This window comes from Poeciliopsis prolifica, unplaced genomic scaffold, assembly GCF_027474105.1.
Source record: "Poeciliopsis prolifica strain line A6 unplaced genomic scaffold, Auburn_PproV2 SCAFFOLD039, whole genome shotgun sequence".
NCBI lineage: Eukaryota > Metazoa > Chordata > Actinopteri > Cyprinodontiformes > Poeciliidae > Poeciliopsis > Poeciliopsis prolifica.
The window spans coordinates 5,243,267-5,256,804 of NW_026562414.1; the positions used below are offsets into that span (position 1 = coordinate 5,243,267).

The 13,538-nt window shown below is 42.5% G+C and overlaps 1 protein-coding gene across 4 annotated transcripts in view; it reads left to right on the forward strand.

Annotated features, from left to right (window-relative positions):
• The window catches only part of LOC129375430 (protein FAM184A-like), a 171,616-nt gene that overhangs the window by 150,676 nt on the left and 7,402 nt on the right, over positions 1-13,538 (forward strand). For 3 of the 4 annotated variants that reach the window (XM_055054499.1, XM_055054502.1, XM_055054500.1), the window contains 15 exons: positions 73-252; positions 728-805; positions 2,206-2,346; positions 3,157-3,304; positions 3,780-4,650; positions 5,279-5,485; positions 6,586-6,934; positions 7,074-7,244; positions 7,416-7,530; positions 8,493-8,661; positions 9,210-9,512; positions 10,796-10,897; positions 11,743-12,151; positions 12,715-12,877; positions 12,965-13,154. In XM_055054499.1, the coding sequence (XP_054910474.1) occupies positions 73-252; positions 728-805; positions 2,206-2,346; positions 3,157-3,304; positions 3,780-4,650; positions 5,279-5,485; positions 6,586-6,934; positions 7,074-7,244; positions 7,416-7,530; positions 8,493-8,661; positions 9,210-9,512; positions 10,796-10,897; positions 11,743-12,151; positions 12,715-12,877; positions 12,965-13,154 (3,596 nt within the window). The remainder of the gene's footprint in view (positions 1-72; positions 253-727; positions 806-2,205; positions 2,347-3,156; positions 3,305-3,779; positions 4,651-5,278; positions 5,486-6,585; positions 6,935-7,073; positions 7,245-7,415; positions 7,531-8,492; positions 8,662-9,209; positions 9,513-10,795; positions 10,898-11,742; positions 12,152-12,714; positions 12,878-12,964; positions 13,155-13,538) is intronic. The other variant, XM_055054501.1, reaches the window with a different exon arrangement.

The following is a 13,538-nucleotide window of genomic DNA, read 5'->3' on the forward strand; positions in this document are numbered from 1 at the left end:
ATAAATAGATGTTTTTCTGTTCTCATGTTTAAAGTGTCTCTTCTTCTTGTCTCCGTTTCTCCGCCCGGCCAGTGAACAGCACGCCGTGGCCGCAGGAAGCCGGCCGCAGGAGCAGCCACACCTTTAACTGTCGCATGCTGAAGCGGCCGCCGGACGAGGCGGACGCCGAGAACCAGGAGGCGCGGCAGCAGTATGAGATCATGCAGTGCTTCACCGTGTCGCATCCGCGGCCCGTCCAGGAGGACGGAGACGGTTCGTCCTCCGTTCGTCCTTCGCTTGCAGTGAAACTTTCACAAATTAAACCAAACAAGATTCACTCTGCATTTTTCTGAACCCCCGTCATGCCGGCTATCTCAGGAATGAATCCAATTTAAAAAAATAATTGGTTTGGAACAACTTGATTTTGCCATGACTGAAAGTTTAAAGTTTTTCTTGAAGTTTGATGTTTTTCTGGCCCTGCCGGTCGGAGCATCAGTAGACTGTCTCCACTGGTGCAGTGGCCTTGATAAATTCTGTTATGCAGTTTCTGCATTGCAGATTTTTGGCTGCTCAGCTCTCTGGGTCTTTTTGTCATTTTGGTCGGATCCGGCCTTGGAGGATGTCATGTTTAAAGTGTCTTCTCTTTTCCTGTCGAAATGCAGGAATTTATCCCCTTTAATTCTGCTCCTTTGAAAGAAAGCTTCTTTTGACATGTAATTAATTTCTTTGAGTTTTTTTTGCGTTTCAGACTTGCAAAGCTGCCTGATCTGCATCGCCTGTCGCATTCCACGCACCGAGTCTTTTATTACAAAGCAGGACCCGACAGGTAAAATCTCCCACATCGCATGCAGGATCCCAACGACGCTCAATTTATTCCACCTGGATTTTTCTCAATATTGTCCTGCCAATAAATTAAAATGAATCAATAATTCTTACTCAAAAGTGAGACAAATCTTTCAAGTTATGTAAGTTCTTCAATAATACCTCCTTCTGCCCAAAGCTCCATTATAACCTTTGACCTCTTGTGCTTTAGAGGTTTTGTTGTGCTTCATTTAAACAGCAAAGACTCAAAGGTACAACAGCGTCTTAAGGCCGTTGGAGATTTAAAGAAACAAAAGGAAAACACCAAAAATCAAGAAAATTTGTGAGTTTGAAAAGTAAACAAAATGGCCTGAAGAAGCATCGAAATTTGGGAGTTTTAAAACTCAAATGTTTTTAAACTCATAAAGTTCAGTGTTAAATTAAAAATTTCTGAGATTTGATGCAGAAAAATTTGAATTTTCAGGCTAAAACATTTCCAAGTCTTTTGAAAAACAAAATTGTTTCATTTTTCTGGTAAATTTTCACACTCAGAAAATTTGAAGATTTTTTTTCCCAAAAAATTCTGAAATCAAATGCAAAATATGAGATTTTTCTAGTAGTTTATTAACTTTTCAAACTCTGAAATTTCCATAGTTTTTGTACAAAAAATTTTAGATTAATCTCTATATTTGTGAGGTTTTTCTGGCAAACTTTCAAACATTTTTGTGTATTTTTTCTGGAAAGTTTCTGATGCGAAGCTCAGTTTTTGGATTATTTGGCAGAAATGTTTTCATTTTGTGAGTTTTTCTTTTTTACCTGCAGTGGCCCTAACACTGTCGTACAAAGGTTCTCTTGAGTCTGTGCAATAAATGAATTATATCTGTCATTATTCATACAAAGGATTTCATCTCCACTAAATTTAATATCTAAATTTAAAGCCTTAAAGTGTCTCAAATTCATATTAAAGACCAGGTTGGCCTTTGATATGTTAATTACCGGCCTTAAATTTTGTCTTGGCAAGACTGCTTAATCACCCATACTCTATGTTTTATTTATGGCTGGACTTTTCTGTCAGGCAAAAGTTTGAGTCGCACCAATAACTCACTGCTAACGTACCTTTGCTAGCAAGCTAACTCTTTTGTGCCTGTCGTGGCTAAGCGAAAATTTATGGCCAGTTAGCTGGGTGAAGTTCGTACATTTCTGTGAAGATATAGGTCTAAAATTGAATTAATGCAGGTCTTAAAAAGTCTTAATTTTGACATGTGATCTCAATAGCAATTAGAACATAAGAATCCTGCAAAATGTCCAAATGGGCAGAAAGTCTCATAATTTTTCACTAAATTAATGTACTTACTACCAAATAATTGGTCCTGAGCTTGTCGGCTGCTGCGCCTGCAGCTGATCTTTTGTGTCTCCGTGATCCAGGGAAGATCATCTCCATAGAAACCAGCGCTCTGCGAGCAACAGGCCGGCCTGGCTGGGAGGACCTGGTCAGGAAGTGCATCTACGCGTTTTTTCAGCCGCAGGGCAAGGAGCCCTCGCATGCCAAGAAGCTGCTGCATGAAGGTGAGCAGCAACAAAACCCACTGACGCATCTAAATGCGTCTTATGCAGCATCATTAGCAGAAAACAGCAAACCGTCGCGTTGCAGATGCTTCATCAATTAGAGACTCATCGTTTCAGACACAAAATGAAGAGTTAAAAGGAATTATCAGCTTAATAAAGAATGTGTTTCACCAAAAATATTAATTTGAGTGAAAGGTCAAAGTGTGGCACCAAAAATATAATACAAGTAAAAACTTATATTGTATAGATTCTTTACACAAGGAAATAGAACACAATAAATGATTTTTAAAAATTTGGGTTGTAATTTTAATCATTTTTATTATAGAATATAAAAATTTAGAGAATTGAATAAAATAAAATATCAACAATTTATATTTGATGATTTTTATTTTTTTTGCTTTTCAAAAAAAAAAATTAGAGAAAGTTGAGTGGAAGGAAAAAGTACAAAAATTACCAATAAAGAAACTTATATTGGCCTGAATCTTTACACGTGAAAATATAATAAAATAAAATGTTGCAAGAATTGATTTATTTTTTGTAATTTTGATGAGTTTTGCTTGTCGAAAATAAAGAATTAGAAAATGTTGAGTGAAAGGAAAAGGATACCACAAGTGAGACACAGAAGTACAATAAGAAAAACTATTTTTACAAATATTTTTGTATTTTTGCTTATAAAAAATGAAAATGTAGAGAAAGTTGAGTAGGAGGAAAGAAACGGGTGAACAAAACAAACATCCAGACGGATTAGAGAGACTTTGGGGATAAACCCAGAGATGATGGCTTAGTTTAACGTTTTTCTGTCTCTGTCAGTGATGGCGCACGGCACCGCCGTCAGCCCTCTGTACCGATTCACGCTGAGTGACGGGACACGGCTCAGCGCTCAGACTCGCTGCAAGTTCTGCTGCCCACCAAAACCCGACGTTCAGCCCTTCATCATGGGCATCCACACTATTGACAGGTATCCCACCGACACCGATCGTCCTAAAAACACAAATCCTCTGGATTTCATTCATGTTTCATACCAAGAAAGTTACTTGGATTTTTTAAAATGTGAAAAGTTTCCAGTGCGTTTGATTTAAAGTAGGGCTGCAGCGAACAATTACATTAGTAAATGATTAAAGTATTGATTATTCTGGCGATTAATCAAGCAATCGGATGATAACATCACTTATCGATCCAGTGAAACGTCTCATTGGATCATTAAATCCATTAATTGAACAATTACTTATTTAGTTTTGAATCAATCATTATTAATCTGATCGTCTTACCCAGAACTCCTCAAGTTGCAGTTTTACCTTCATCTGGTTCAAATTTTGCAACAAAAGAAGAATCTCCTATTATTTTTATTTATTAGTCAATGCAAGAAACAATAAACAAATCAGCTGTCTCTCTCTCTCTCTCTCTCTCTCTCTTTCTCTCTCTCTCTCTCTCAGGGAACACAACACTGCTAGCTCTCAGGAAAACACTAACCCCAGCCTTCCTCTGACCCCCAGCAGTATTGCTCACACCCCGTCCCGCTCCCCTTCGCTCCCCCCCGGCAGTAACTCAAACCAAGGCTCTGTCCTTCACGCCAACAACAGCGGACTCAACCCCTCCACACCAACAGGCTACCTGACGCCCAACCGGACGAACTGCCCCCAGGAGGTCAGCAGTCCCTCGGCTCTCAGCAGCCCTCACACAGCCACCTCTACCTCGTTTATATCGCCCAGGATGCCGCGAGCCAGTCCTGGGTTGGGGGGAAGCCCTCAGGTCCCGGGGAACCCATTCTCCCCCTCCACGCCGGGGCTCCAGTCCCCATCCGGGGCGCTGAGCGGCGGTGGGTCGGCAGGGTCTTTCCCCCTGTCGTCTCCTGGACTTCAGAGACAAGCCAGTATGCCCACTGGCTCCTCCACTCGCCCGCTATCAGCAAAGCCCCAAAAGGGAGCGGGAGAGGACTCGAATAAAGCCCCCCTTCCATCTGCCTCACCGCCGAGACTCAACCAGCCCCTGGACAGCAGTGTCACAGGAGCCGAATCCAACAACAACAAAAACTCATCACCTCATCCTCCTCACCCCTCCCTGGGTCCTCAGTGCCCCGCTTCCCACAGCAGTCTGACGGAGCGGCACAAGATCCTGCACCGGCTGCTCCAGGACAGCAGTCCCAACGACGCCGCCGCCGCAGAGGACGGAGGGAATAAAAATGAAGTTGAGATCAAGAAGGAGCCGCCGGTCAGTCCGGCGCTGAGCACAGCGTCCCACAAGTCCAACTCCAGAGAGCCGCAGGACCACCAGTTACTGCGATTTCTCCTGGATATGGACGAAAAGGTGACTTTCACTCATTTCTTCATCTCTTTCACCAACAGCTTCTCAACTAGAGCTGGAACGATTGATCAAATCAATGATGATTAATCATTGATTGAAATGATCGTCAACTAATTTAGTAATCAATTAATCGTCAACTTTAATATACAAACTCAAAAAAGTCCATATGCTGACAGAACAATCCACTCAGTAGGAAACAGTAACTAAAACAACACAAAATATAAACATTTTGCATTTGACATAAAAAATTATTTGTCTGTAAATAAACCTGGAACAGCCGGGTCCAACTTCACCTGGTACAAATTCTGCAATTTAATCTCCTGTTAAGTACCTTTTGCCATCCAGTTATTAATCCAAAATAATCAATAAATCCTGAATTTATAATATTGTATAAAAAGGTTTACATCAAAAATTTGCAGAATATGCCCATTTTTATCCAGTTAATCAATTTATCATCAGCGTAATCAGTTAGCGTAACAGATTACTCGTTAGTTATTTAACTGTCAGAGTGATTAGTCATCAAAATACGAGAGTAACTGCCAGATTAATCGTTCTAGTAATTGTTCGATTATTTAATTACTAACATAATTGCTGGCTTCAGCCCTAACTCTAACCAAATGTGTCTGTGAAGGACTTGGGCGAGCTTCCGCCTCCGTCAGCCCTGAGCCTCCAGACGGTCCGGGTGAAGGTGGAGAAGAGAGCCAGCGGCGACGGCCTCCCCTGCTCGGGTCCGTCCGTCCCGGCCGGCGGGACGCCCAAACCACCAGGCGTCCCTGTTGGCTCGGCGGGCGTCAGCCCCAAGTCCAGTCCTCTGGGAGAGAACTGCAGAGACTCCACGGTACGCTGCAGCCTGAAATCAACACGTTTATCGCTCTTCTTTCACGTTTCATCTCCTCTCATTTCATCTTGTCAGATTACACTTATCTTTCTAATTTTCTAATAAAGTCATTTATCATCTGAAAAGAGGATTTTGGACCACTGAGGAATCTCTCACTAATCCTTGAGTGCACTTTTTCCTTCCACTCAATTTTTTATGAATATGCTTATTTTTCGTTGGGTTTTCATTAACGTTGCACCAACAATTCGTCCCCGATTTTCTTACTTTTGGGAGATTGGTGATCAGCCGGTACTTGCATGTGAAGTTGATTTTAACTACTTTGGCAAAAGTCTAAAAATTAATTCCTATAGACCAGTAGAAGGAGCGGTTTATTCATAAAACAATATCATAAGCCATTAAATCAAAATAAACCACAACAATAACCTGCCTGTGTCTGGATCCAGTTAACGACGGCATGATGAGTCATTTCTATGTTTAAGAGTTTACAAGAAGGCTGCGACTGACAGAAACATTTCCTTCTGGGAGCTTTTCATAAAAACAAGACGATTGTTTATTTTCACGGACTTTGGAAGCCAATCCTTTACACTCGCATGGTAAAACGTTATATGAGATCCTGGTAATGTGCATAAAACTGACAGTGTCAACTTTGCATTATTTGGTAAATAATTAATTTTTTTTTGTTGCAAAGTTTCATTGAAACTTGCATTAAAAGTAATATTCTGTAAATAATAACTTCACAAAATAATCAACTCAAATTCCATTAAAAGTATCAACTTTTCCATATTCTGTAATTAATTACATTTTTAGTGCAAATTTTAAAGTTTCATTTAAGATTTATTAATTTGTATTTGTTAAATAATGACACTTTTAACGCAAAATTGCATTAAAACTGTCAATTTGCAATAATCTGCAATAAACGATTACATTTTAATCCAAAGTTGAATTAAAAGTTGCATAAAAAGTTCAGTGTTTATTGAATGAATCTTCATGACAACAGTTATAAACATTCACAGACTCCTTCATGCTTATGTCAGACTCTCTCCTTTAAATAAAGTGTTACCACCTGTCCACATGTTTAGATTTGCTCTGTTTGTCTGTAGTTATCTGTTGGACCTGCCGATCCGGACGCGCTCAGCCAGCTTCTGCCCGGCCTCAGAGGTCCGCTCGGAGCCAAGCAGGGTGGCGAGGAGTCGGCGAATCCCGGCGGAGGCGCAGAGCTCCACTCTCCCTCCACGCAGCTCCCAGCTCCGCTCCAGTCCCCAGTGCCTCACCTCCAGTCGCCCCTGTCCCAGCCTCAGTCTGTCCCCCAGCTGCAGTCCCCGTCGCCACAGCTGCACTCCCCGTCCCACCAGGTCAAGCTGCAGTCCCCCGCTCACCTGCAGCCCGGTGAGGTTTGCACTCCCCGCAACGTAAATGTGAAGAGAGAGCCGCCAGGGACTCCCAACAGAGGTACGGCCCTCACTTTGTGTCAAAAGTCAACAACATGTGAAGTCGAGCAGTTTTGGTGTATTTTTTTTTTTTCACATAATGAATGAAGCGGACTGAACAGAACCGATGTGGCCTCTTGACCTTTGCGTTCTGGTTTCAGGACTTGCTGATGGCGTCCCGACCTCAGGCTGCAGCCTCCAGACACAGCCATCGTTTGATTTTTGCAACCCTGCCACTCCAAGCCACCAACAGGGAGACCTCTTCCAGACCCCTAAGGATAGCAGCCCTTTTCCAGAGACCGAAGTCATCAACCCTTTTGCTCCGAGTACTGGTACAGAAGAACTAAAGAACCAGTCAAAATGATAAAAACACAATTTAACTTACATCGAATGAAGAGAAACTTGCACTTTCTTAGACAGTTTTCTATAATCTGTCACATACGTGAATCTTTTCCAACTGTCTGACAGTCAGATCAGATAAAAGTTCTGAAATTCTTCTCCAGGGCCGACAAAGATGGATGTGGGAGATTCCCAGTTCCAGCCTCTGGCTCTGACTGACACTTTGTCTTTTGATGGACATGGAGCTCCTTTACAATCCTCCTTAGCGTCACCACAAGAGTAAGTGCAAGTATTGACACAGTTTATTGTAGTATTTTAATTAACAAGTTTGTCTCTGCAGGAGTTTTGCTCCAATATTTCTACCTGAACATCCAGGGAGAATAGCTTCTTAATCATATTTTTGAAGTGACTCTCTGGTCAAAGTAATTAACTGGTTCAAACTTAAAGAACTTTCTTGTGTCAGTAGTTAATTTCTCATCGGAGCTGAGAAGAATTATATGTGGAGTTCCCCAAGGTTCTTTCTTGGACTCCTCTTATTTAATACCGACATGCTCCCACTAACGCTGATTATAAAAGTGAATAAGATTAGATATCACAGCTGTCCAGATGATAAGGTCAGCTTAAAAGGTCAATAAAGGAGCCATGTTGTGACAACTTCCTGGAGCTTCAGAAAGAGCAGGAGTTTCTTAAAGAAACAGAGGCCGAATTTCAGTCTGTTAAATTACGACTTCAAATGTCTTTTAAATCATATTTAATATGCCACATTTTTATAACAACTGAAGGCAACATAGTCACTTGATTGTGCTATAAAATCAAGCATAATTCTTCCCCTTCAAAGTCCGCCAAGGTATTCTGGTTCTGGTCTGCTCTGCATCTCCAGAACCAAACCTGGAGAGGCAGCATTCAGCTTCTATGCACCACAGATCTGGAACAAACTTCCAGAAAACTGTATAACAACCGAAAGACTGAGTTTCTTTAAATCAAAGCTAGAAAACCCATTTGTTTAGAGCTGCCTTTCATTAATAATAACTGGAATATCATTAGTTTTATTCCAGTTTGTTACACAAATAAACCAAATCACTTATTCTCCTTTTTTGGTGTATTTTCCCTCATTGGGCCAAATAATCATGCATTATTCTGAAGTGTCTTATGATTTCTGTGCTGATAATATTAAACTCTAATGGTCTTTAGCTCTGTTTTTTGTTCTGCATGATGTAATCTGGTTCTGTTTCCGGGAGCAGACAGCGTGTGCCGTGTACGCTGGACGAAGAGCTGGGCCCGCCGACCACGCCTGAAGCCCGAAACGATGAGAAGGCTCTGATCGAGCAGCTCGTGTCCTTCCTGAGCGGGACGGACGAGAGCGAACTGGCCGAACTGGACAAGGCCCTGGGGATCGACAAACTGGTTCAGGTAACCCAGTAAACTTCTTGGATTGGCTGGAAACGATGCAGAAAATGGAGGAAAACAAAAACACAGGGTCAGCGTCAGGGTTTGAACCGGTGGTTAAAATGCCTGAATTTCAGTTAAATGTTTTCAAGGTTTTGATTTCTGCACAATGTTCTTGATATTCAAACTGCACAGTTTGGTAACAAAATTCAGCTGATATTCCTCATAAAAGGACAGATTCATGTTTTGTCACTGTCTGAAGTTAAATCGGACTAAACTGGTTTCAAGTCAGTTAGAATCACCAACATTATTTGCTATTTGCTAAAATCTTTCAGAGATTTTAATCTGAGATAATTTACCTAAAGTACCAGCACATAGCTTCAGTCATTACAGCTGGAAACCAGAGATCTCTGAACATTCAGAGTCATATAAAGATGGTTACAAAGTCAGCCTTCTATCAGCTGGATAGAACCTGAATTTAAGATTTTTAAGGCTTTTTCAGTCAGTCTCATGTGCTTACAACTTGTTTCTTGGTGATTTAATCGTAATGAATGCATTTTTCCCCCCTGCAGGGTGGCTGCTTTGACCCTTTCCCCCAAAATGTCCCACCCCAGCAACCCACTGCCACCCCGGTTTCCATAGACCCCAAACCGCCCACCTACCCCTCCAAGTTCCCTCTGGCGTCACAGGCTCTATTTCCTCCAGAGCTGGCTGCGGTGGGGCAGCAGGGCGTAACGTTCGGAGCCCCCCGCGGGGCTTTCCCCCTGGGGCTGAGGCCCGGCATGACCAGACCGCAGGGAATCGGCCCCCAGCTCAGGCTGCTGCCCAACCAACTGCGGCTGCAGCTGCAGCAGAGGCTGCAGGGCCCGCAGCAGGTGAGACTGTTGCTGCTTATGCTGCGTCTATCGATTCAGAGCTTTCAATGTCTTGAGTCACTTCTGTGCCTAATGCATAGAAACATTATGGATGTAATTTATTTACGGTTGTAGTGCTGTTAACAAAAGGACAGAGTGTTATCCGTAACAAGAGTCAGACAGAAACACTCGTACTTCTTTTGGTGGTATTGATTTGCTGCCCTTTGCGTCCGTCTGAGTCACACTTCATCATGACGAGTCTCCTTTCTTCTCCTCATATTGATTAAGAAGCTCTTAGAGAGAGCTCCACTTCCCGCCTCACTAATATCCATCTCATCATGTCGGACTCTTTACTTATTTATTTTAAAGAGGACCTGTTTTGCAAACCTCACATTTTGCATCAGAGAACTTCCATTGGTTCTCTGCTGCGTCTAAAAACGTTTTTGGTAATAAATGTTTTTGTTTTCCTGGCAGTGAACTTCCTGTAAGAGTTTTCTACTTTTTTTGCTTTAAACGAAGGCGTCTGAGTAAACAAACTTCCTGAAGTATTCATACCTCTTCTGTCATTTTGTGCCTTTACAACCTATAATTTTATTGTATTTTATGCAGATTTTATGTGATGTTATTGCGGTGTGGGAGAACAAGCTGCAAGACGGTTTAAGAATCTTTCTAATGATAGAAATCTGATACTTTTGTCTTTTGGCTCTATGAATCTTAAAATAAAAACCACCGTGATACTTTTTGGCAACAAGTCGATGTCTATTTGGTGTCTGGAAAATGAGCCGTTTTAAACACCTCCCTATTGTTAAGTTACGTTCTGCGTGCACCGTGCAGTTGCCTAGCAACATCAAAAGACTTCCGCCTGTCACCTAGCAACCACAGCAGAGCTCCAGCATGTTTGGTCAGCTGGTTTTACTGCTTTATGAGCTGTACAATGTCTGCTGGGGAAAAAAGGAACCAACCTACTATCATCCAGAAACCAGATGATTGGAGATTGGTTTTGCAGGAGGCTCCACTTCTGCTTTTCAAAGATCTACAGTTGTAAAATTTGCAACCATTTTCACGTGTGAGTGTAAACTTTGATTTTGAGGGGGCGTGGCCAGCAGCAGCTTATTTTGAGTAACAGAGCAATAAAACAGTTTAAAATATGCCGAACTGAACAGATTAAAATCTTATCTGATGATGAGTTTGTTCACAAAAATGTAAATGTAAAATGTTTTGTTTAGCCCTGAGACCTATCCTCTTCAAGGAAGCAAAGTAGTTCACTTTTAACAGCCAAATTTCTTCTTTCCTTTTATTTCCAGCTCCAGAACCGGCTGGCAGCCATGAATTCATTCTCAGGAGGAACCCAGCAAGTGAACATGGGGGTCCGACAGGCGGTCCAGCTACCCCAAATGTCCTCACAGGTCAGTCAGGACATTATCTCTCTAAAATATAAAAACCGCATGTTGCAGCTAAATGTACTAATGACGTAGAAACAACACGGTGTTTATCCGTCATTGTTAGTGGCCTTGCTGACTAGTCTTAGCATTCACAGCACACTTTGCTAGCTGCAGCATAGCAGAGAGTAAGAAATGGAGGGTGATTAACTGCGCTAAGACCCGCCCCCTGGCTCTGATTGGTTGTTTCTAGTTAGCACAGAAACATTGCAGAAGAGCTCAATTTTTGCTTTACATTTAATTTTATTTGTTGTTTCTGTTATTTTGGATATTTAGAATTTCTTCCAGTCCCAGGGTAAAGTGTTCATTGGAAGGTAAAGTTTGTTTATTTTTGACAACATGGTCAATTCAAATATAATTTATAATATCTGGGTAGCAGAGGCAGAATTCTGCCATGTTTGCAAGCTCTGCTAATCCAACTCATATGCTTTTGATGCTGCTCTTTAATCTCTGTCTTTGCAGAGAGATGTTGGAGTAGGGGATGTGTTCAGTTCACATAAAATACAATTTAAAATATCCGAGAAGCAGAGGTGAAATTCAATAGCATGTCTGTGATGACAGTATCACTGCGAATTCATATTATTTGCTTTTGTTGTCCTTCTTTAAGTGAGATGAGAGATGTTGGAGTAGGGGATTGATGGCAGTTTGAACATTCTCCTCTTATTGACTTAAAGCAACCTATATCTTGCTGGAAAGTTAGTTTTGTCTCATTTCACATTTATTCAGATAAACTTGGTGATTTGCAGTGCAATAATGTTTGGGACAAAGTAGGTTTGTAGAAGCTAAATTTGTTGTGTTGCAAATTGCTTTAGCAGCCGCCGCTGAATGCCCAGATGCTAGCGCAGCGTCAGAGGGAGCTCTACAGCATCCACCACCGGCAGCAGCAGCAGCAGCTCCTCCAGCACAAGGTCAGGCTCATGAGACAGAACATGGTGGCGGGCGCGCCGGCCGGGGGCCCGGGAACCCCCAGGACCCCCAAAGGCTCCCCGACGACGTCTCAGCAGCAGTTCAGCTTCCCGCCGGGGTTTGCCCCAATGGCGGGCAGCACCCCTACCTCACCGAGTCACTTCAGCTCCAAACCCGGGGCCCCGCTGGACACCAAGAAGTCCGCCAGGGGGCCCCTGAGCAACCAGGCGCTGCTGGGTGGCTTACAGGGCCAGTTTGACGGCGCCGGCAACCCGATGATGCAGCAAGGGCTGTTTCAGCAGTTTGGAGGGTCTGGTGAGTTCAAGAAAGCTGGGATATTAAGGCGTTCAGGGTTCATCTAAGGTCAGGATCTGAAGACAAAACATTGGAAAAGACGGTTTACAGACTCTTTCTTACAGCCGTCAATCGCTTCATTCATCCCTTCATCCAAATTCGTCTAACACACATCTGTCCAGTAGCCAACTGGCAACCTTTCTGTCCAATTCTCATGTCTTTCTTTCTATTCTTTTTTCTGATATTCATCTCTTTCTGTCTCTCCTTTTGTCCAACATTAATTTCCTTCTATGGATGCTCAATCATTTGACTGTTCCTCTGTTTGAGCACTTTTTGCATCTCTGTCCTTATTTCATGTTTCTTCAGCCTATATGCTTTTAAATGTCTTAAAAAGTTAAATGTTGCATTTACACTTTGAAAATCCTCCAAAAAACTAGTCTGAGATTTGATTCTGAAAATGTTTTGATATTTTGAGATAGAAATATATCTTAAAAGAAGTTCCAGACACACTAAAGATGCATTTTATAAGCAGACATTTTACAGCTGGATTCCAGTTTTGTGATGAAACGGTTTCTTTGCCACAGCTGCAGTGCAACAAGACCCCCCATTTCCTCCTGAGATGAGCCCCACAAGTCCATTGTTATCACCTCAGAACTCCACCTCCCAGAGTCCCCTGCTTCAGCAGGCACCAACTCCTGGCTACCAGTCACCAGACATGAAGAGCTGGCAGCAGACAGGCCTGGGCGGGTAAGGACTCTATTTCATTATCGATGCTTTTCTCATGAATTCATGGCTTGTATTACATTGAATCTGTACTCCTTTCTGCTCCTACAGCCTGTTCAGTCAGTCAGGACAGAGTGCAGGGCAGGCGTTTGGCCAGCAGGGGGTGTACAACAACATGAGCATCACAGTCTCCATGGCTGGAGGCTCAGGCGACGTCAGCTCTTTACCTCCCATGGGACAGGCGGTTGGAATGAGCAACAGTAACCTCAACAACGTCAGCGCAGTGTGCAGCGACCAGCAGGTTGGTGAGACCTTCGCACTAATGGTTAGAAAGATGTTGGAGTAGGGGACACGGTCAATTCAGTTTCAAAAATACACGATTTATTCCAATTGGAAATTAAATGTTGTGACTAGTTAGCACACAGTTAGTCATAACTCATAACATCCCGAGTATTTTCTAAAAGTGGTTGTCGATGGTGAAGCTGTGCTGCGATCAGCGTCGCTACGACTAACTGAAGAGTCGTAGCAACTCTTACAGTTCGTAGCATGTCATCACTGAGAGCTAGCAGGTCAAATTCAGGGCAGTGTTGGCGATATTTAACAAGTCTGGGTGACATCATCAGTGGTTGCCAACTATTGATCATCCACTTCATTTGATTTCTTTCTGGACAGAGAGATGTTGGAG